Source organism: Erigeron canadensis, chromosome 1, assembly GCF_010389155.1.
Source record: "Erigeron canadensis isolate Cc75 chromosome 1, C_canadensis_v1, whole genome shotgun sequence".
Taxonomy (NCBI): Eukaryota; Viridiplantae; Streptophyta; class Magnoliopsida; order Asterales; family Asteraceae; genus Erigeron; species Erigeron canadensis.
Window position 1 is genome coordinate 6,815,546 of NC_057761.1, and position 22,738 is coordinate 6,838,283.

General features: G+C 32.5%; 2 protein-coding genes across 2 annotated transcripts; both read right to left on the reverse strand.

Annotated features, from left to right (window-relative positions):
• Positions 1-8,229: 8,229 nt before the first annotated feature.
• Positions 8,230-12,073, reverse strand: LOC122584076 (glutamate receptor 3.1-like). The gene is made up of 6 exons (XM_043756403.1): positions 11,731-12,073; positions 10,204-11,549; positions 9,702-9,979; positions 9,590-9,621; positions 9,104-9,498; positions 8,230-8,811 (listed from the first exon to the last, which is right to left on the reverse strand). Exons 1-6 carry the CDS (start codon positions 12,005-12,007, stop codon positions 8,425-8,427), a joined length of 2,715 nt encoding a protein of 904 aa, XP_043612338.1. The 5' UTR covers positions 12,008-12,073; the 3' UTR covers positions 8,230-8,424.
• A 1,922-nt stretch (positions 12,074-13,995) lies between these two features.
• Positions 13,996-21,224, reverse strand: LOC122605443 (protein NUCLEOLAR COMPLEX ASSOCIATED 4). Its single transcript, XM_043778397.1, has 16 exons — positions 21,085-21,224; positions 19,854-20,269; positions 19,635-19,727; positions 19,000-19,070; positions 18,832-18,893; positions 18,660-18,711; positions 17,806-17,906; positions 17,447-17,529; positions 17,185-17,286; positions 16,978-17,036; positions 16,719-16,893; positions 16,337-16,510; positions 15,447-15,546; positions 14,747-14,804; positions 14,561-14,666; positions 13,996-14,482 (listed from the first exon to the last, which is right to left on the reverse strand). Exons 2-16 carry the CDS (start codon positions 20,241-20,243, stop codon positions 14,378-14,380), a joined length of 1,731 nt encoding a protein of 576 aa, XP_043634332.1. The 5' UTR covers positions 20,244-20,269; positions 21,085-21,224; the 3' UTR covers positions 13,996-14,377.
• Between the last annotated feature and the right edge of the window lie 1,514 nt (positions 21,225-22,738).

Below are 22,738 nucleotides of genomic sequence, written 5' to 3' on the forward strand. Positions count from 1 at the left end.
ATTTAATAATGGGGAAATAATAGGTATTTTGAAGACACTGCCCATATAAGTACAGCAAAAACGAAAAAGTAAAAAATAGTTACAAATTTAACCCGTAAGTATTATAAATATTTAAAAATGCCCCCTGATAATATACTTGGCATTGCCCAAATATATGTATAGTTGTAGTACATATGTTAACCTCTTTAATAATTAACCAATTGTAATTGATTTTTGTTAAATTGAACTCCTAGGATTATAATTAATGTCCCAAAAAGTAAAAAAAAAATATATATGCACAAGTGTAAATTGTGTGTTATAAACTATAAATAAATATTTGTTGTAAGTGACAATAACTGCTTTATTAGATGAAATGGAAAAGATATTACCATTACAATGAATAAAAGTTAAGTTACTTATAACAATTATCAATAATTCAAGTGGTGAGAGAACCATATTTTATTTATATGGTGGATGTTTCAATCTTATCAAATGTAAATTCATACTCTATTAATCTCTAGTTGTTAAGGAGCGCCTAGTGTGGTCTTCTCTTTGGCACTGTTACTCGGGTCGTAGTATCGGGATCGGTTTTGGGACAACGTTTGTGACGACTTTGTTGTCCCCAAAACTTTTTTTTTTTTGACTTTTTTTTAATCAAAGCGTTGAATTTTTTGTCGTTTAACCGGCTTTTGGGGACGACTTTTGCGTCGTCCCTATAGCCTTTGTCGCAAAAAACTAACTTTCTTGTAGTGTGAAGTCATAATTTGATAATAGCAAATAAAAAAAAAATCAAAAAAGTGATTTTAAAAAATAATATGAAGTATAGGAATTACTTTCCATAGTTATATTATTAAATTAATTAATTAATATAATTAAAAAAATGTAAGAAATTCTTTTCCATAACTAATGGTCATATTTAAATTTATTATATTAAATTTAATTCTAAAAAAGTTATTTAGTTAAAAGTTGAGTTTTATATAAGAATCTAAATTTTTTCATTTTAAAATTAACGTTTACAAAAGCAGGCGGTTGCTAGCATATATCAGTTCATAACTTCATACTTTAATAAACAGTTGTAGGGTCGACTTGTAATAATGACATGTCTAACATCAACGAAATGAATTAAGTCACCTTGGTTTTTATATTGGCAAGTGATAAATTTATAACAATAATACATGTTTTACTTAGTTATAAATTATACAGTAAACTGTATATATTGGTTATAGATTGGTAATAATTGTTGTAAATTTATATCTATCTCCTTTTTATAATATGATGGATGCAACTTGGGGTTTTTCGTAGATTCTATAAAGCTAAGATGTAACAAAATTTAATTAAAATGATCGACTATCTTAATTTAATGGGACTTTTTAGGTGGGTGAAAGAACTTACTATATTGTTTTAAAAAGTATTAAATGCACTCTTAGGACTACACGTATAAAATAGTTATATTTTTTTTTTTTTATGAAAAGTTCTGTCTTTTGAATTTTTAATAAATGTAAAATTATTTAATGCATCTTAATTACATCTTTTATTTTTATTTTTAAAGTATTTTTAGAAAGCTTTTGATGTGGTAAATTCATATTTCACTTTAAATTTTTTTTTTATTTAAATATGATGTCATATATAAATAAAATAGAAATAACTCTTTACATGTTTAACAAAAATATTAATTATTTATTTAAAGAAAATAAATTCTCTCTTATATAATAAATAAAAGAGAATTGTCTTTTAAAAGTATTTTTAGAAAAATTAAGATGTGGCAAAGCCACATATTTTTTTTAAAAATGTTTTTCTTTAATTTATGATGTCATATATATCAAATAAAAAACCCCACTAAATATTTATTTGAAATTCCTAATATTTTATGGGAGACAAAAAAAATTAATTGAAAATTAATTTTGTTAATATAATTTTATGAAATGTCTTTTTATTTTAATGCAAATAAAACAAGATTGTTTTCTATAAGTATTTTTAGAAAGCTTTTGATGTGGCAAATTCATATTTCACTTTAAAATTTTTTTATTTAATTATGATGTCATATATAAATAAAATAGAAATAGCCCTTTACATGTTTAACAAAAATATTAATTATTTATTTAAAGAAAATAAATTCTCTCTTATATAATATTACAAATAAATAAAAAATTCTCTCTTATATAAGATTACAAATAAAATGTCTTTTCTTATTGACTTAATGCGGTAGTCATATTTATTTTAAAAATTATTATTGTGTTAGTTGATCTATTAACTATATATTTATTGTGTTAGTTGAATTATTACATTTATATCAGGTTATAATGTTTTAATGACAAATGTTACATATATATTTTTTTAATATATTTTATAATTTTAAAATTTTAATTAACATGTCCGGGTAGAACCCGGGTTGATTAACTAGTTGAGTAGCCAAACTCCTTTGTTTTGAAAAATAAAAATTTCTACTTTCAAATTTTATATGGTTTCGTGGTGGCGGTTTCAAACTTTGAATACATTGTCCAACTATATATTCCAACAATCCAACTTGCAATAACTATATAATATTTAGTGGTCTGCTAGTGATGAATTTACGCTTGTAACGGTTTGAAACTTTGAATACGTAGCCCAACTATACATTCCAACGATCCAACTTGCAATAACTATATTTAATGGTCTGCTAGTGATGAATTAATTACGTTTGTAACAGCATTCCCAATTGGGAGCATATGAGGTTTGTATTCCATAATATTTAACACTACACCATTGAGGGTGTAATGTATTGAACTTTGTATTGGAAGAGAAATGTGGTGGTGACCACGGTTTGTTTAGCTTCATATTGGGGTTTTTTTTATTCCTTTCTTTCACAAATAGTATTTATTAATTTAAGAGTAAATTACACTTTTCGTCCTTAAAGTTGACACATTTTTCATTTTTGATCCTTAAACTTTAAAAATTATAATTTTGACTCTAAAGTTGGCCAATTATTTCAATAATCATCCTTTGGCCTTACGGCGTTAAAAAATAACCGTTAACGTACGCACGTGCTAGACACGTGAGGGCAGTAATGTCATTTTACCTTACACCAAGGGACGAAAAGTGAAAAAATAGCTACTTGAGGGACGAAAAGTGAAAAAATAGCTACTTGAGGGACGTAAAGTGAAAAAATAGCTACTTGAGGGACGAAAAATGAAAATTATACAAATAAATTTATTCTTTCATTCTTTCTTTTCTGGTCATCTTTCCGATCGTCTTTTCCAATAGAATTTTCCGATTAGACATTTATTTCCCCTTTACCCCCAAGCCTCTCCAATCACCACCACTTAATAACCACCAACAACAGTCGCCGCTACCAGCCACCGCCGTCTGTAACCAACATCAGCTACCGCCGCCTATAATTACCAACAGCCACCGCCACTACAAGCAACAACAGCCACCACCGCCTACAATCACCACCAGTCACCGCTGCCTACAATTACCACCAAACACCGCCATCTACAGTCACCTCCAACCACTGCCGTCTACATTCACCACCAACCAACCGCCGCCGTCTAGAATCACCACCAACCACCGCCAACACCTAAAATCACCACCATCCACCGTCCCCCTTTCAATTAAAATCAAAATTTAGAAAAGAAAAAAAAAAGATGACTAACATGTTTGAACTATAATTTGTTTTGTTGGTTGTGTTTTGTGTCATGAATTTGAGTAAATGATTTTGTTTGTGGTTTATATTTGGATTCAAAGTCGAGTTTTTATTAGGTATAATCGAAAAATAAATGTCTAGTCGGAAAATTCAATCGGTAAAAATGATCGGAGAAGATGATTGAAAAAGAAAGTATGGAAGAATAAATTTATTTGTATGATTGTCATTTTTCGTTCCTCAAGTAGCTATTTTTTCACTTTTCGTCCCTCTGTGTAAGGTGAAATGACATTAGTGCCCTCACGTGTCTAGCACGTGCGTACGTTAACGGCTATTTTTTAACGCCGTAAGACCAAAGGACGATTATTGAAAAAATTGGCCAACTTTAGGGTCAAAATTGTAATTTTTAAAGTTTAGGGATCAAAAGTGAAAAACGTGCCAACTTTAGGGACGAAAAGTGTAATTTACTCTTAATTTAAATAATGAGTATTGAAATATATTGCATGATGTAAATTGAGTATTACGAAAAAGTATATTAGAAGTTTGAAACAACCCATTGGGAGTGTTCTAATCCGTTTTCTATACTTTTCATCATTTTGAACTTCGAAATTAGTACCTAACGACATTACGAGTATTAAACATGTAAATGTCCTGAATATATTTTAAATTAACAATTACAATGTAGGCTATTTTATTTTAACATATTACAACGTAAATAATACTATACAACTTTATAACACAACCCAAAATCAAAAAGTAATACTGTATAAAAATTCTCCAGCATTGCCATTACTAGCTCCATGTATGTGATGGAACTCAAGTTTTCATCTGATGAAGAACGACTTAGTTCCATTACAAGAAAAACAAATAGGTACAATCGAACAGACCCAAATCACAAAAATCGCCTGAATCACTACAGAAGTTACTATCGCAGTCAACATGAACCAACCGTTGAAACCACAAGTCCATAACACATTGTTGCATTAACAATCTTTGTGAGCTTATGAAGAACTGAAGGATTTTCAAACGGACACAACAATTTAAGCTTTTGCCACAAGGTCCATAATCAAGATATCAAGTATGACTACAACAAATTTGGTAATTCTTTGGGGTTTTTTCTTTGCATTTTATGAAATGCAAAGTTTTATTTTCAATGGTTTGAAATTATAATTGTTATAAGAGCATTGGGTATGGAATGAACATACCAAACCCCGAATAATATATATTTGCAGTCGACACTGGATTTTTTCAATTCCCTATGTTCTTTATCGAACTGGCCATATATATGCCCGTGTGATGCGACGGTATGTGGTGGCGTAGACGGCGGGTGGTGGTGGTGGCCGGGACGGTGTCGGTAACGGTGTGGTTATTAATGTAAAAATAATTGATTAAAAAGAAGGTAGTGAAGTTATTTTAAGAGTTAGAGGGATATATGTTGTAAATAATTTTATTAACGGTATTATGGATATGTTAGGTGGAGAAATTCAAATTATTAAATAAAAGAGATGAGTAGTTCGGATAGATTAAGGTTTTTTTGAAAAAAATGAAAGGGGTTAAATACTTTATAAGATAATATAAATATAGATTTTGAGAATACATCAAGAAATTTATGGTTTTGTTTGGCGATGTCCGGCATGTTACGTTTATTTCTATATTTGGTAAAAAGAAATTATGTAGACCCACCTATAATTTAATGAGCTAAAAGCAATCTTCGTCTAATATATTTAATAAGCCCATCTAATCTAAAATATTAATATTTTTAGAAGAATAAATGTAGTTTTTGTTATTAATTTAGCCTAATTGAAGGATATGGCTATGTACTTATGTCACTTTGAAAATAGATTTAAAGGTATGTAGTGTATAACCATTAAGTTAATGACATCTCGGATCCAAAGGATTTGTAACAATTTTTTGATTACATAAGCGTTTGCGTATGATGACATGATATCTACAAATTAAAAATGACATAATATTTTGAAATTTGTATGCCGACACATTTGTAAAATGAATTGCATGAACATGGAAAAGTGTATTTACATAATGACATGCTACTAATTTTGAAAAAAAGAAACAGACTTATTTTGACATGTACAATTTTACTTCTTCAAATTCATAGAAAAGTCATTCTTCAAATTCATAAAAAAGTCATTTTTATGTTGCCAATTTGATTCCTCAATTCATATGAAGAAAAGTCATTCTTCAAATTCATAAAAAAGTCATTTTTATGTTGCCAATTTGATTCCTCAATTCATATGAAAAAGTCAATTATGATACATGCTATCTACGTTTCTTTTTATTTTTATATTGTTGGGTAGTTTTAAAGTTATCAAAATAAAAAAATAAGAAAAGGGCAAAAAAAAGGACGAAAAGTGAACAAAAAAATTAACGAACATGGACAACCTTAACAGAGAAAAGCTAACGGCGTTAGTTGTTGGGACGAATATTGAAAAAGTTTCAAGTTTAAGGACAAAAAATGTAATTTTCTCAATATAACTAATCATATTATATAATCTGATATTTTTATATAAAACAATAAGTTTCTCTTAACTGAAAATCACCATGCATAATGAAAATTATCATGCATCATTATAATACTTGTGTTTCGTGAATTTTCGTGCATCAATTTTATCACGTTCTAAGGGTCAAGATTTAGTCTTATTTGTTTTACTTTAATACCTGTTTTACACAATACCTAAAATAACTATATGGAAAAATAAATATGCTTCTAGTAGCATGTATCATACATGCTTCCTCATCACAATCTTTTAAAAATTTAAACATTATTTTCAATCACATGGCTTAATGTTTAAGATTTTTTAAATGATTTGTGAGAGTGGAAGTATATATGATATATATATATATAGTTTTAGTGCGTGTTTTTGCGTGTCACCTCATTTTTTTGGCAATAATAGTCCATGTCGTTTAATTTCTTACAACAATAGTCCTCATCATTAAAAAGTTTTTAAACACTCTAATGAAAACTAGCGGTGGTTAAATTATATTTGTGTGTTTAACGGTACTAACAATAATGGCTGCAAATCATGCCATTTTCTCAAACGTGAGTTAATGATCATTAAATGCTATTTTGTGTCTAACAAGACTTACAAAAGCCACTGTAAATCTAATTTTATAATCGGACGTTGTAGTATCTAATATTTGTGTCAAGTTAATATTGTCTATCGGTCGTCCAATTTAACACAAAAAAAAACGTGAGTTAGTTTTTTTATTTTACGTTTATTATTTTTCACTAAAGTTGTCGTACCTTTCAATTGTTTATGATTTTTATAACTTATTGTACAAAGTTAATATAGTATTAAGGTTTATCAGTCTTTTATTTTCTACAATGATTTATATAATAGTTTTCATTTTTTTGTATTTCACATATAATAGTATAATTTTAGTATTTTTTTTATTTTTTTTGTCAAACTTTTTCCAATTAATCATATATAGTTGATATAACATTCGTTTTCTCCCTTCAGATTATGTAAATGAAAACTATATCTTATATTTGTAAATGACAATACATTTTCATACACACATTTAAATAACAAACAAATAAATATATCTTTGTATAAAGTTTTTGAAAGGAACATTATGTCTTTCGGGACAACGCCCGGATAACATAACTAGTTTCTCAAAAGTATTGTTTATGTTAAAAAAAAAAAAGTTTAGATCGATTATTTAAATTTAAATAATATAATAAAAATAAAACATCACGCTTTTTTGTAATACATATGAAAAATTGAAATGAAAGGAAAAAGAATTTAGATTGAACGCTTTTTTATATGGAGATGAAAATTTGAAATGGAAGGAAAAAGGAATTCAGATGCAACGCTTTTTTGGGTGAGGCCATCAACCGACGATCATCTACTTTTTATCGTTAACATTAATAAAAAGAAATTTAATCGTAATTGCTAGCTTAAGTGACCTGTTTGGCTGAAATAGTTACTTCATTGTTATGTTATTTGACTAGTTTCAAATTTGAAGTTCAGATTGCACAGTTTGACAAATATCCTGAATGAAAAAAAAGAAATTACATGTTCTTTTGTTGACTAGTTTGCTCGGTTTAGGTGCTGATTTTAGTGATTTTATAAAACTTATTTATGGCAAAAAAAAAAAAAAAAAAAAAAAAGAGTTATGGATTGTATAGACAAAAGTTGGATGAAAACTCACGTAGCAAGCAAAATTTTTATAGATGGACTCAAGTCTTTTATGGATTTTGCTCACATAAAAGTTCTACTTCAAAAAAGTCCATAATAAAAATGAAGGATTCATTATGTAAAATTCTTTTAATACCTTTCACCATCATTTTAGTTTTGATTTGAAGGTATTCGGTCAGCTCATCGTTTCAAGCTTTGCGATTTTACAATTAGTATTAGAAAGCTCTAGCCCTCGGCGTGTAGTGGGTGCAAAACTCATGTATCTCTGCAGGTAGTGTGTCGGGTATGTGGCATGACACGTACGTTAGTATCAGTGGACGAGTTGATTCTCCGTACGCACATTCTGAGTATGAATTGAAGTTTTACTTTAGGATGTTACAAAGATGGAGAGGTTATCTGAGAGGCTTTCAGATATATCGAATTGCATCGCTTGATTGCTTGATACTTCATATAAAGACATAATCTGAAGAGTTGACTATGCATATACACACTACTCATAGCAGATAGGAGAGTTCTTACAACATACCAAACATTAACCAACAACTAATTACTACTCATGACTTTCAAGCTAGTATAGAAAAGTTCCAGAACTTTAACATATTTGCAAATAAATGCTGTCGATCCATGGGTTTGTATTCACTTGACTCTCTTCTTAACTTCCGCCATTCATGCCAGAGCTGTCCTCTTTCTCTTAAACTTGTTCGTGGATACCTCTTGTTTCTCATCCACAAACATCAAAAACGTTTGCAAATATTGTTTCCAACAGTGCCATTTTTGCAATGGCTTCTTGACTTCAGGATGATGTCTTCTGAATTTGTAAAGTGTTAAACATAAGTGTGCAAAAAGCGCGACACTACAAACTAGTCCAAACATGGGAATCAGTCCCCAGAAGGTTCCTATATTAAGTTGGCCAGATGCCACTGATATGCTCTGCGGGCCACAAGCTGTTTTGTTGAGCCAATGGTCGTAAATCTTTTGAAGCTCTCCGTTTTCTGCCAATTTCAGTATGGCAGTCGATATATCAACAGCCAAAAGGGAGTCCTTCGGAAATGCCTGACAAATGTATCACAAACCACACCTGTTATTTTCTACTTTCGAGAGTCCTGGACTCCTGGGTTCCATCCCAGACATTTGTGTAATTTAGGAGTAGGAGCATGATAGTTTGCGGTTCTAAAAAAGAAATTATGAAGAAACACAAGTAAATTTATTCGGACTTTGAACATTATATTATTACTTGTTCTAACTCAAATTATGAGAATTTTCATGATGTCACCTCATACTTCAAATGCACAATTAGTTGGTTGAACTACTACATATAGTCAAAGAATTGAATAGAAAGACTTACAAATCCCAGCCCACTCTTTTCAAACTCGTGGCCAACAATCTGGAAACTGCAGTATTGTGAAAGGAAAAGATCCACATATGGCCTTTCATCAACAATGGCGGCAACTGTTCCTGCCAATATTTTCTCAGCATATTCTTCCGGGGAACCAAGGGCAACGAGTCTTGATTTTGGAATTTCAAGTTCTTTTGCCAGATAATCACCAATAAAGGATCCCTTGGGATATCCAATAAGCTCATTTTGTGTGATCAATGATTCAATTCCGTTGATGGGAGTTTGTAGTTTTTGCACGGTTAGGATTGATGTCAGGCTTGCCGTGTAGCTTGAGTTAACAAAATAAACTATGAAAAGCCAAATGACTACGACCACACGACCAAGGGTGCTCACCGTGTTTTCTCCTGATACATTTAACACAATCGTTAAGTGACCTAGCTAGATTGACCCGCTTGATAGAATATATATAAACGGGTTCATAAGTTTGGTACTCACTGTGCACATAAAACATAGTTGAGTAGGTAAACCTGTTAAAAAAAACAATCTTAAAAGGTTATTACTCAATCTTAAAACTTAAAGAGAAGAATAAGGTAGTGTAAATGCTCACCACAATACAGTACCAATTTGTTTCTTAGGCGTACCCCTAAATTCGTCGTTGTATCTGTGTTCTAGTATCCACACGACTGCTCCAAAAAAGAAGAAGAGAAGAACAAAGACGCCCCATAAGGGCAGACTAAATGCTTGCAAGTAAGCCCAAGAACTCGAATGTGGTTTATGTACGTGGACAACTACAACCAAAGCTGACTCCATATATGGCTCTGTAAAATCCACTGTCTTTGTACGATTAGTTAATATTGTAATATCACCCACAGCAGCATCAATCATCTGTGAAAACATATAGGTTGGTGACCAACTTGCAGACAATAGAAATAATACATATAAGCACCAATGAGACACAGATCAACTGGCAAATGCCTGGAAACAAATGAGGTGGCTTCCTTGGTTTTTACCCATAGGTCTTGGGTTCGACTTTTTTGAGTGACAAGTCTATGGGGTTCTGTATGTTTTTAAAAACTAAAAATATGTACAGTATAAGAATTTTTACTCACATTAGACGCAACCTGATTTACAAGCTCCGAGTAGCTTGGGTTCTCCTGGCCATCCCCAAACATGATAAACTCGTAAGGAAGTTGGTACTTCAGCAAATTTATGGCAGCCAAAAAGACATCTATGCTAAAACCACCAACTCGTTCCGAACCATTGACTTGCATTGTCATTTCTTTAAAACTAGCTCTTAACGGAACTCCAATTCTCAAAGGTTTCCCATTGTTGGAAAACTCCCATCCACGGGGTTTATCTTTTGTGTTTCCGGGCCATATCACACTTCCCAATTGTTGGTTTGCAGAAGACATGTTTGGTGGTATCAAGTCAAAAGAACTCTTTGGAGTCTGAACTGATAGCCCGGAATAGTTAGACCAGTGCCCAACTAGACGGCCATCCGTTTTTAAAATGTTGATAACATCAAACGCAGGGTTTATCAAGGATCTGTCGGAATTGAACAAAAGTGGTCCAGTCAGACCTGTCATATTTGTATGTAGCATGATGCTAAGCAACTGTTTTCCCCCATCAGAAGTACTAAGTGATTTAAGATTCAATCTGGTGGTTCCCAATAGCTTTCTTAGATTCGGATAATTGGAGAAAGAAATCTTGCCACCTTGTTTAAGAAACTTGTCAATTGCATAAGCAATTACCCAGACAGTATCATATGCATATAAACCATAGGGGTTTAGTCTAATAGAGCTGTTACTTAAATTCTTCCACCGTCTAGTGAAATCTCTTTTCCTGTGGGAATATGGGACATGGGGTCGAAGAGTTAGAACACCATGTAAAGAGGCAGCATCCGCAGAAGAAATGCTAATAGAATCCACAACAGTCGATAGCCATGTAGTCGCAATCCATACATATCCTTTTCTCATCATGCCGAGACTCTTTACAACCTCAAAGATGGTTAAGCCCACGTCGAAGTAAGTGTGTACAAGAATGACACGGGATTCCATAGACATGACCTTAAGCAATTCATCTTTAATAATATCTCGACTTAGATTTAAGTAAGGTGGAAGTGGTACTTTACTTGAGAGCCTGCATTTTTTCTTTGTCAGTTCATAACCCAACACACCTATACTATTACGAAACTGGTCATCATCAGTGAAGATTGCGATTACCTCTCTATAACCAAAGTAATTTACTATAGCAGCAACTGCTTTCATCTGGTAAAGATCATTTGGGGCTGTTTGGAGAAAATAGGGGTATTGGAGTGGTGAAAGCGTGGGATCTAAAGCAGTGAATGATAATAATGGGACATGGAGTTCACTGGCAAGTTGTGAAAGCACATTAGCCATCACAGAACTTTGTGGACCGATAATAGCTACATTATTGATCTCCATGTACTTCAATGCTGAAAATATCAAATATACAAACACATAAGGAACTGACTGAATACAATACAGGGCACATATATATGAAAAAGAAAATGATAAATTATCTTAAAAGAATAGCTTAAAAATCCTCCTAGCAGTATAATATAAACTCCTAGTCTAAATTTTTCTTTTAACTTGAATAGGCAAAGTTAATCTCACCACCAGCAATGCTTGTGAAACCACTAAAGTTTGCATCAAAAATAGAAAGTCTCAATTCTCTTCCTGGTAGAATTGTTGGGTCTGAATTAATATCATCAACAGCAGCCTTCATGGCAATGGTGGAGACTTTTCCGAGGATGCTTTGCATTGAAACGATGGAACCAATATTTACAATATCACTTTTTGAAGTTACTACTAACGAAGCGTCAAGAATCAAAGAAACACATAATAACAAGCACAGCACTAAATTGTTAAAATGTTTCAGTGAACGCGACATCAGCCTGTTCTCAAAATCAAACCAAAGTTACTGTATGAATATAAAATGGGCTAGATTGATAGAAATTGAAAATCATGTTAAACCTCTCAAAAATGCAAGGAATCAAACAAACATATACTACAGTACATAATAGTAAAAAGCCTCTCTTCCATTATATTTGTGCTTTTCTCTTTTGCTTTACATAACTTAATTTTGGTTGGGAGGATAATGCTTTTGCCTCCTTTGGTGTACATCCTTCATTCTCTCATCTTTTCTATTACAAATAACATATTGCCCCACCACTAGGAAAAAGGAAGAATTTCTCATTATTAAAAGAATGCATGAGTCATGTTGTAGATAATCAAAATTATTAGTTCTTATGTAAAATCAGGGGTTCAAATATAAGTTTTTATGAAATTGAAGCTAAATTTCGCTAGAGTAATGGAGATAATATTTGTTCACCTGCCTCAAGTCACCTTCTCGAGCGTATGTAGCTCAGTATACTTCCGCCCAAAAATGTGGAAAAAGAAAAAGTTGAGATTCAATATCTAGGGAATGAAATAGTAAAGTTTTACAAGGCAGTATCCTTCAGGAGAGGATTAAGAATCAAATGTGTATAAATCAACTTGAATACCCAACATATATATAGCCTATAAGAAAAAGGCCACCAACATCACGAGCTTTTCTGTCCAAGAAAGACTAATAGTCACATTTGAATCCATGATATCTATACTACTATATGAAACATTTGATTCTATAAGAATGTTGAGCAATTAATAAGTTAATTTTTTTGAATTTAACCAATAATCCCCGGTTTTAAAGAACAGAGATGAAGACATAATACTTTATACCAGCGAACAACCATATAAATATTAAGTGCTGAGCTAGCAAACATGTAAACTTGGTGATCTTCATAGGTCCAAGACAAGGTATAAAAAACGTCAAAGGGAAAAAGAAAAAAATGCCTCAGATATGAATGGTAAGGTTTACATTTAAAACTTGTGCACAAGTTTGGTTGTTGAAAAAAATGAATGTTCGCTGGAGGTCTACATCTTCGACACATTTAAAATGTATATGTCCCCAATGGCAAATCAATATCGTAAAACTTGTGCACACTTATTGAAAAAAATGCCTCATTGATTGTTGATGACGGCATCCTCCATATTAACAAGTGTGCACAAGTTTTACGATATTGATTTGCCATTGGGGACATATACATTTTAAATGTGTCGAAACAAATGCAAATCGCTACGCCGAATATCCTGTTTAGTCAAATTCATATCAACCTCTTCTTAAAACTGTCACCAACACGGGCAATTTCAATTCCAATTGCATTTTCCACAAGAAAACCTGGTAGCATTATCAAGTTTCCCTTTTGCAGTCACAATAAAACAACGAAATCAATTGTAAAAACAATTCTCAGATACTCTTCCATAAATATCACAATTTTCCACAAAAATAATGCATCACTTGCATATTGCATCCTATATCTATACAAGGGGAAGGCTTTACCTTCAAACCCAATTTCAGTGCAATCAATCATATCTCCACCATCTCTGATTTCAAGTCTGCGGTCTGCCTAAAGCAAATCTCCCTGAACACATCAGTATAGAAGTTGTAGACCGACATATTTGTCCATAATTGGTACGACCTTGTAGAAAAGGCTTGATAGTTAGCATGCAAATAATATAAGAGAAACATAAAAATATATCGAGACCACATATAGCAAGTGTTGGCTTAACCTACTTATTAGATGCTCTTGCTTCATTGGTGAAGTCAGTAATTTAGGTGTAGAATAGATTTACCGTTAAAAAATTAGGGTTTTGCTAACCAAAGCCATAAAGACTTTTGTTAAGGTGCATTAAATAGTTATATAGTGGCTTTTGATTTGAAAAGATATAAATTTTTTATGCATTCAATTAACATTTTTCTTAAAAAATATAATAACAATAATAGAAGAAAAATATATGAGCAAGCATGTGCACCTTTTGTGCTTTTAATCAAAGATCTCCAATCAAATTTATGATAACATAAATCAAGCACCAATTTATACAGTCACATATCCTCAGAAAGGGAAACAACAGCATATATATATATATATATATACACACACACATATTTAATTTCCGTTTAGCGAAAGATACATGAAAGTATGATATTGGCAAAAAAAACTCTTCTAAACAATTGAAATGTAGAGTTGGTACACATGTAAACAATTTTTCTGCACGCCAGGTCCTCTTTGCTCGGCCAACCATCCTCATTTCCTCATCAGACCAGCAATCACTAGGAACAAAAGAGCACTTGATTATAAAAAAATCATGGAGGAGCGAGTGTGGTCTCTTGTCATTGTCTTATGCAGAAAAGGTGGTTTATTCACTGCTTCTTTTGTTATCAGTCTGTTTGGAAAGACCAGCCGCCAAAATCACCGTCTGAAAATAATGAAGTAGGTACGGCCTTGTAGAAAGCCAATGGAACTTGTTTAACTCTCCGTCGGATCTGCATTCACAATTCCAAAGATTATGACGTGCAATAATTCATTTATCAAGTCGGATTTCCAATAGAAATATTTGATACCTCCTCTCTGAATATTGTTGCATATGAACCAGAACTGAAATCTTTTACGGCTACTTCCATCGTCTTGGATCTGACTGTCAAATCATTTTCCAGTGACAAAACAAACCTACACCAATATGAAAATACATAGACATTCAGACAAAAACCCAACCCAATGATACATACACATAAAAAAGCATACCATACCTAGACACTGGAGGGCAGTAGTGATGGCGCAGGGTATCAATTTCCCACAGAGAACTCCCTGCAAAAATTAACTTCAACAATAAGGTTGCAACACACATGCACCATGAGTGACCCTAATCGCATAGGTGAAACTTGATCGTCTAACAGTCTAAGCAATTGAGCCCCCACAATCAAAACTTCGAAGAAACATATGTAATTCATATTACCAGTTAACGATGAATGACTTATAATTCACTTTTAATTTGATTTGAGCACCAGAGATGCAAACCAAATGAAAAACACCAAGACACATTGGTTGAATACTAAATGATTGAACTTTGAAGAGTTTTAAAGTTGAAATAGGGGGCTTATGATGGCGATATGAATTGACAGATGGAGCAACTCACATTTCCCTGACAAGGTGTACGATATGCAAAAACTTCTTACATTTGTATTGTAAGAAAGTTTGATTAGATGTTAAAGGCCGAGTGCCCTGACAAGGATAGATGACTTAAAGTACAGAGGTGATAATAATTCCACATTAATACGGAAATGGGTGTCTTTTTTTGCTGATTTTATATGTATCAGATAAGTAAAAGACCAACGCTAAGCCTATACTAAAACTAATACGAGGGGAGTCATTATATGATCTATGTGAACTTAAAAATAAGTCAATAAGTTAAGAACTGAAATGCAACAGCGATATTGCGCATAAACTTACTAATGGCATTAGTTTTCAGAAGATCGGTTTCCTCATTGTTAAACTGATCGATGCCTAATTTGATGTTGGCCTCATCCTTGGCCGATTCAGCATTGTCGTCCTGCAAAAAATATAAGATGTCAATATGTTTGGAAGAAATAATTAAAGGCTGGTCAAACAGTAATAAGGCCTCAAAATTTTATCGAGCATCGACTAATACCCAAAACAAAAAGATACTAAAATCTAGACACAAATTCATTTAACTGGATTTCTAGATTTCTACTACAACGAATTAAGAAAAAGGATATTGATTACTGGAAAATATCGGTGATGTCAAACAAAGGAATAAGACTTTCAGAAATTGCCAACCAGCGCAATATTCTTTGTTTTGACAACCAGCACAATTTTCTTTCTCTAACTTTATAGTATGGACATTAAAGAAATCCTCGATTTCAAGTGAAGTTTAAACGATGCAAGCAATCAACAGAAAGAGCCAATATATATATATATATATATATATATGAGAAAAGTGAGTATGGGGCTGTTATGCACCCAACTTGGGTGAAAAACCCCTCACATACCAATATTTTAATATTTTGAATAAATGTTTGGCCCCCCATGATTTTTATGGTTTAAAAAAAGGTCTGTGAGGGGTTTTTCACCCAACTTATGTGCCTAACAGCCTCATATTCCCTTCCTATATATATATATATATATATATATATAACAGAATTTATATATTAAGCACTAACAAAAGATAATACATGTCATTAAAGCAACATGCCAATCTCCCCACCCCCAACCCTCAATGATCAGAGCGGGTTAATATGAAATCCTATTGAATTGAGAATTTCTAACTTGTGAAAGTAAAACTAAATATTTTACAAAAAGAAGAGATATTGATTTGTAACCTGGTGCACTAAACAGTTGATTGAAGGATGTCTTCGCAAAAGATTATGAATTAGAGCAATAATAACAAGACTCCCAGAAGGAGGGACTGTTAGAGCTAGCCTACTTAGTTTCTTAGCAAATGAAGCAGCCAGATAAGCCGGAAGAAGTGGTGATTTCAGGCACGAATCAAGAAGCTGCAAATACATTATGGGCGTTAGCATGATATAGCTATTGCAAGTTACCAACTACAGAGGGGCCAAGAAACGATAAGAGGAAGTATCCATTGTACAATTAGGCTGCCTATAACATACCCAAATAGATACTATACAAGTAGCTTACGTTATAAAACGATAAAATTCAAAGGCAAGTTGTAAACAAACCGCATAGTGATTTGCATCTGACCTGGAAGAACTTGGCTCTATGTTTTGCAATGAATATAGAAGGTTCAAGAAGTGCATAAAGCTTCTCATAAAGCTTGGGATACTCTATACCATGCTCTGTCATAAGAATGAACAGACTGCTAAGAGCCATAACACTTATAACGCCTCCAATGTCATAAGACTTTGTCAAAAAGTCACTGCACATGTAAACCCATATTTGTCAATATATTACATACGTTTTTACAGTAGACAAATAGAATGCACCATCAGATATGACTCACCATAACAACTTCGGTTCAGACAAATAAGGGATGACCACCTGATGAAGGGTAACAAGAACCTAAACAACCAAAAAAAAGAATTCAGGTAAAATATTAGTCAGTCAGGTACTGAAGGAAAGTTGTGAGCTTGGGCTATTACCTTCTGTTTTATTTTACATAAATTGAACATAAAATAATGAACAAAGATGTCTAGATAAGTGGAGTTACCTCCTTGTACACATCAATAGGAAGTGCTAACGTAAGGAATGACATCCATGCTTTAGAGAACTTCCTCTTCATTTTTTTGGAAATAGTAGCTGAAGATGGAGCCTGGAATTAATAAACAAAACAAGCATGATGCATCATATATTACATAGTAACACCTAGTCAAGAAAGTAAAGCATGTGTGGCATAATATGATAATATAAAAGGATTTTACTAGGGATAAAGATTAGAAAAGAATCTACAAGTAATAAAAGCAAAGACTTACGTCATTACTAGACTTCTTCACCTTGCCATGTTTGTCTTCTATCAATTTCTTGGACTCTGCTTTACCTTTTTTGGTGAAAACCCCTAATACATAGAAAAGATTAGAAGTCTATTGTAAATAGAAAATCACTAAACAAAAAAAATAATGATGGGATAACTTCACCAAAATACTAAATTTTAGTAAGAACTTGATGGTGATCTTTAAAATAAAAAGAGACAAAAATCGGCTGACAAAACCCAAATGCATGGCATAGTTTCAAAAACTCTCTACAGTGCAAGTGGCAGGATCTTTAAATTAGCTCAAAACTATGTGAAGCTGGGAGTCGAATAAAATGAACCAGATACTATAAAAATTCTAACCTGATGCATTCCACATTTCAAACTCAGAGGTTTCACCAGCTTGCTCAAGGCAAGGAATCTTAGATATTAAACGATGTACATTGCGAATTAATAACTCCCCACTACATTTAAACACACAAATTGTTAGATTGATGTCATATAACGGTAAAGCCAATCAAAGAAATAGAAAACTACGATTCACATTTTTAATTTGAAGACATAATGCGGTTCTAAGAAGAGATAAAAAAAAACAAGTTAATATATAGAAGAAAAATGTATTACTGTATCATGCTCGTAATTGAGTACATGACTGATATGTATGGCCATCAAGATATAAGTGTCAACAGATAGCAATATATGTTCCACTTATATGTCTGAACATATAGCACACAGGGGTCACTTGTACGCAGCATGTAGAAAGACCAGAACACTAACAACGGATATTCATAGTTCACACAACATATAAACTCATAGACCCATATGGTACATCTAATAAGCGTAAATTCAACAGCAAATATCTACATGATAAAATATATCAGCTAGTGTATTGTAGCTAATATAACAAGTGTATGGACATCACTAAGTAAACTTAAAGTACATATTACTTATTGCACAATACGCATGAAAGATATTTATGAGATGACACAAATTATCGAAGGGCTGGGGTATTTTGAAAGGCACACTTAATTTGGATCTTGCAAGACAATCAATTCTTGACATTTAACTTCTATTATGGGTCTATCATCGTAATAATAACTACCGCAGAGGTAGCATCATAACCATTAGTGTATGACTAGTATTGCAATCACACATAAAATGATGCTAAAGTAAAAGATAGTTCCCTTGACCCCACATCAACCACGACAAACACTAACCTGGCTTTTGGCGGACTCTGCTTTTCAGAATCGGCACTTTCAGATCTGACATCTGAAAAAAAACATCATTAGACTCACTAATTTCATCAGATGAAAGAAGGAAAAACACATCAACTGACTACATTATTCATCTTTATTAAGAAAACCACAAAAATCCTAGAGCAAAAACTACCAGAGTCTTTTTTGACATCGAGTGTCCGAATTATCTTATCCAAGCTTATGTATGTAAAATACCTGGCACATAAGAAAGAGCACTGATGGGTCATTATAATGAATACTAGCATAAATAATAGAAGAGAAAACATGATCAAATTTTCTTGAAATAATCAGATCTTTTTACCGGATATCAATGAAATTGAAATATTTTGACACAAGCAAACTTAACAAAGTGTCGGCCTCAATAGAATAAACCTGAAAATCATAAAAATGTCAAATAAATAAAATCTGAATTAGATGAACCAAAAAATTTGACCAAAGCGAAGCATCTAAACGTAACCATTCAACATAAAAGCCCCTCCACTAAAAAAAAGAATAAAGAAGTAGTTTTCTTGTTTTAGTGCTTTATAACTTGGTGTGTGGTATCTCTTAATGATCGAAGTTGGTAGCGTGCCGCCTTAAACATTTGGTAGAGACTAGAGACAACATGAGATGTAAAGACAACTGCATCGTTTATCATATATATATTGACTGTGTATATGAAGTATACATTCTCTCTTCTAGCCTATCAACAAGCTTAAATAAAATCAGTCTAATTAAAGGATCGACGGAATGTTGTTTAGAATAGCTTATTTATTTGGAAGACAAAGATTTGCACACCGACAACCACATAAAACTTGCACCAACAATTAATAACTTTTCTAGAACTAAGAGACTATACGTCATTGACTAGTTAATTAGTAATTACTGCTGTAAAAGGGTTGTGTTTGTTACAAATCTCAAATTATATGAACAAATCAAAAGAAAGTAGCAACTCACCACGCTCTTGATGAGCTTATGGTATATAGAAGTATGAAATTTGCCCGCATTTCCAACCTTGACGCACTCCATCAGAGCATCCATCGCCACTTGCTGAAATTTTCACATCATTCAACAACCGTTGGACGAGGCCACAAGTAAGATAGTTTTTCAATAACGTAATTCTCTAATAGCAAAACATAGAAGGACCAAAAACAAGAAAACTAATAATGTACTTACTCTGAGAGCTTCTTCAGGAAGCGTTGAAGAAAGTGATAGCTGAATCAGGATCTGAGCAAACTCATCAAATTTAGAACGAACCCATGTCTGGTAAATGGATTCAGGATCTTCTGTAGGTTTAGCAGAAGAAGAAGGGAGTCGCGGAAGGAGTGGAGTGAAGAAGGACTGCAGTGAGAGAAGGGACTCAAGGATTATTTCAGGAGGATGGGATGACGTTGGATCGAGAAAATTGAGTAACAGAGGTATGTTATTGATATGAGCTCGGGATGAGAGCAGCTGCTGACCGAGTACTCTAACATCAGAAAGATCCTGATGCTTCTTTTTCCTTTTATTGTTTTCTCCTAGTCCTTTGCTCTTTCGCTTCTTTGATGATGATTGAATTGTCGCCATTGATATGCTGGACCGGAGTGAGAAACCTACATGGGAACTACTATAAGTAACAAACCAAATATACTGTACATCATATAGCCGAAAACAATGACTTGTTTATCCAATACATATGAATAAAATGAACAACAAAAGTAACAACGTTTAAAACAGTACTGAAGTTATATTTACAAATTCTATCGTCGAGTCTAGGTACATATAGTACACATAAGAAGGTGTTTAAGATCATATTCCCTGTTCACAATGAAGACATGTATCTATATCGTAGAGCTGGAAAAATGTACCGGCGAGCGGGTCAATACGGGCAATGTTCCATGTCACACTAGTTTTCAATTGACTCAAATTTGTCCCAACTTGTTTTATTTTTATTTTTTTCATTGTGGCATTTCCTCAAACAGATGGTGCGCGTGAACATTAACTAAAAGTAAATAATGAGGTCAAGGAATCAGAAGCAAAGATTCAAGTAAAAGGTTTGAGAACGGCTGATTGAAATATTTACTTATGTTATAATATTTTACTTGCAGCTAAAAGTAGAAAACGATATACTAGAAATCAGCAACGCATCTATACATACATCACAAGTTGTATATAGACGATTCGTATAATTAAAAAAAAATGAATTATAAAATCAACGATATCATCATCATATCTTTCATAATAATTATAACAAGAATCATACGGAATTAGATTAAATCGTAGATGATGTTGTCACTTTCTGAAAATGCCGTGCCACTTGATTGCTTTTCATTTTACAATCCTAACCCCGCGTAAACATTTACTTATGTTATAATATTCATAAGTATATATATACATATAGATACAGCAAACGGATTGATTGAAATACCTGAATCGGTAAACCGAGATTGAAGCTTTCAGAGAACGGCTGAAAGAGGAACGTTGGTGACAAATTGAGCAATTAATTAATTTTAGCCAGCAGCTGGAGGAAGAAGAGAGACTGAAATAGATTTTAGGGGTTTAGAGACTTTAGAAAGACCAGGTTGTTTTGTTGGGTTGGGGTTTAAGCATGTTGAGTACTTGAGCTTAAGAAAAACAAGCCCATATCGATATTTATTTACTTTTGCATTTCAATTTTGAGATGGGCCATTTTTTTAAATCTCGTACGAGTATACGACTTTTCAAACTAAAATAAAAAAGTATGGAGTAGTAATCTATCCTAGAAAAATTGTGTAATATTTTTATCTAATATTTTTAAAAAAAATCTTTCACATACACTACTCCAACATTAATAATTAAATTATACAATTAATTTTATATCTTTTAAAATATCACATTAAACATTTTATATCAATTATATACATTGTTTGACGCCACAATCCACCACCAACAGTCGTCCCCACCACCATTCTGTCGCCGCCACAACCATTGCCACATTGTGCGGGTATTGTACTAATACACATTATTTTCTTGGTCTGTATGACAGTTTGAAGCATATTTGATAGACGATTAAAAAGTTGATAGTGAAAGAATCGTTATCATAGTTATTTATGTATCTATTAATTTTAAGAAAATATGATTGATAAGATATTCATGTATTACCTGTCATAACTTTAGATCATATTATTCATAATAATAAAATAATATTACATCTTAATTAACTTTTATATTAGATGCTTTTTATTACTCAACTATCATTGCACCGCAAAGTTCATGTAATGAATTACGTTCAAATTTATTTTAGATTTATAAAAAGGAAATCATACATGCAGTAAATGTTAACATTGTACATGTAGGACTCCAAGTCTGGCTGTTTGTTTATTTGGGCCGAGTTGTACAGCAACTGGGCTTAATTTTAGTTATCTACTAGGCCAACTATTTTTGTTTAATAAACATGTGGGCCAAATTTTAATATCACTTGGGCCAAGTTTTATTAAAAGATTCGGCTGGGTTCATAATCGAAAGAGTTCTACATTCAGTATCTATATTCTTATATTATAATAAAAAAATAACACTTTATTTTTTAAAGTGTTGAAAACATGTTTGACTTAGTACCTCTTTAAAATACTTTCACTTACAATGTCCCTTTAACATTAATGATTAAATTTCACTATTAATCCTTTATCTTTTAAAATATCTCCATTAACCATTTACATCAATTATTTTACATCAATTAGCTACACCACTCGACGCCTCATCTACCAGCAACAGTCGCCGCCGCCACCACATCGTCATCATTACACAAGTAACGTGTGAGTATATATTGATTTCCATTCTTCTTTGCGTCAGCCGACTTTTTACCCCTATAAACACATACGACAAAGTTTTTTTTGTTCACATCACGTCGAGTTTGTGATTACTGGTTAACGTCAAGACACATCTTTGATTTACTGATTAATCTTTTCAAGTAAGTGATTCTCTACCCAATTTCATATCGAATACTTACTAGTGATATTTAAATTCGTTTTTATGTGTTAATATCGGATATGAGAACTTTACTTACACAAAATTTATATGTTTCGATTTTGAAATTGAATAATGTA

What these genes read in the sequence shown, in the direction of transcription:
- LOC122584076 (XM_043756403.1), bottom strand. Translation starts at nt 12,007, where the DNA reads ATGTCGCGTTCACTGAAACATTTTAACAATTTAGTGCTGTGCTTGTTA. An exon ending in AACTATGTTTTATGTGCACA is followed by an intron (nt 9,499 to 9,589) that starts GTGAGTACCAAA and finishes TAAATGTATCAG; the next exon opens with GAGAAAACACGGTGAGCACC. An exon ending in AAAAGAGTGGGCTGGGATTT is followed by an intron (nt 8,812 to 9,103) that starts GTAAGTCTTTCT and finishes TACATTTGTCAG; the next exon opens with GCATTTCCGAAGGACTCCCT.
- LOC122605443 (XM_043778397.1), bottom strand. Translation starts at nt 20,243, where the DNA reads ATGGCGACAATTCAATCATCATCAAAGAAGCGAAAGAGCAAAGGACTA. An exon ending in TTCCTGAAGAAGCTCTCAGA is followed by an intron (nt 19,728 to 19,853) that starts GTAAGTACATTA and finishes TGAAAATTTCAG; the next exon opens with CAAGTGGCGATGGATGCTCT. An exon ending in ATAAGCTCATCAAGAGCGTG is followed by an intron (nt 19,071 to 19,634) that starts GTGAGTTGCTAC and finishes TATGATTTTCAG; the next exon opens with GTTTATTCTATTGAGGCCGA.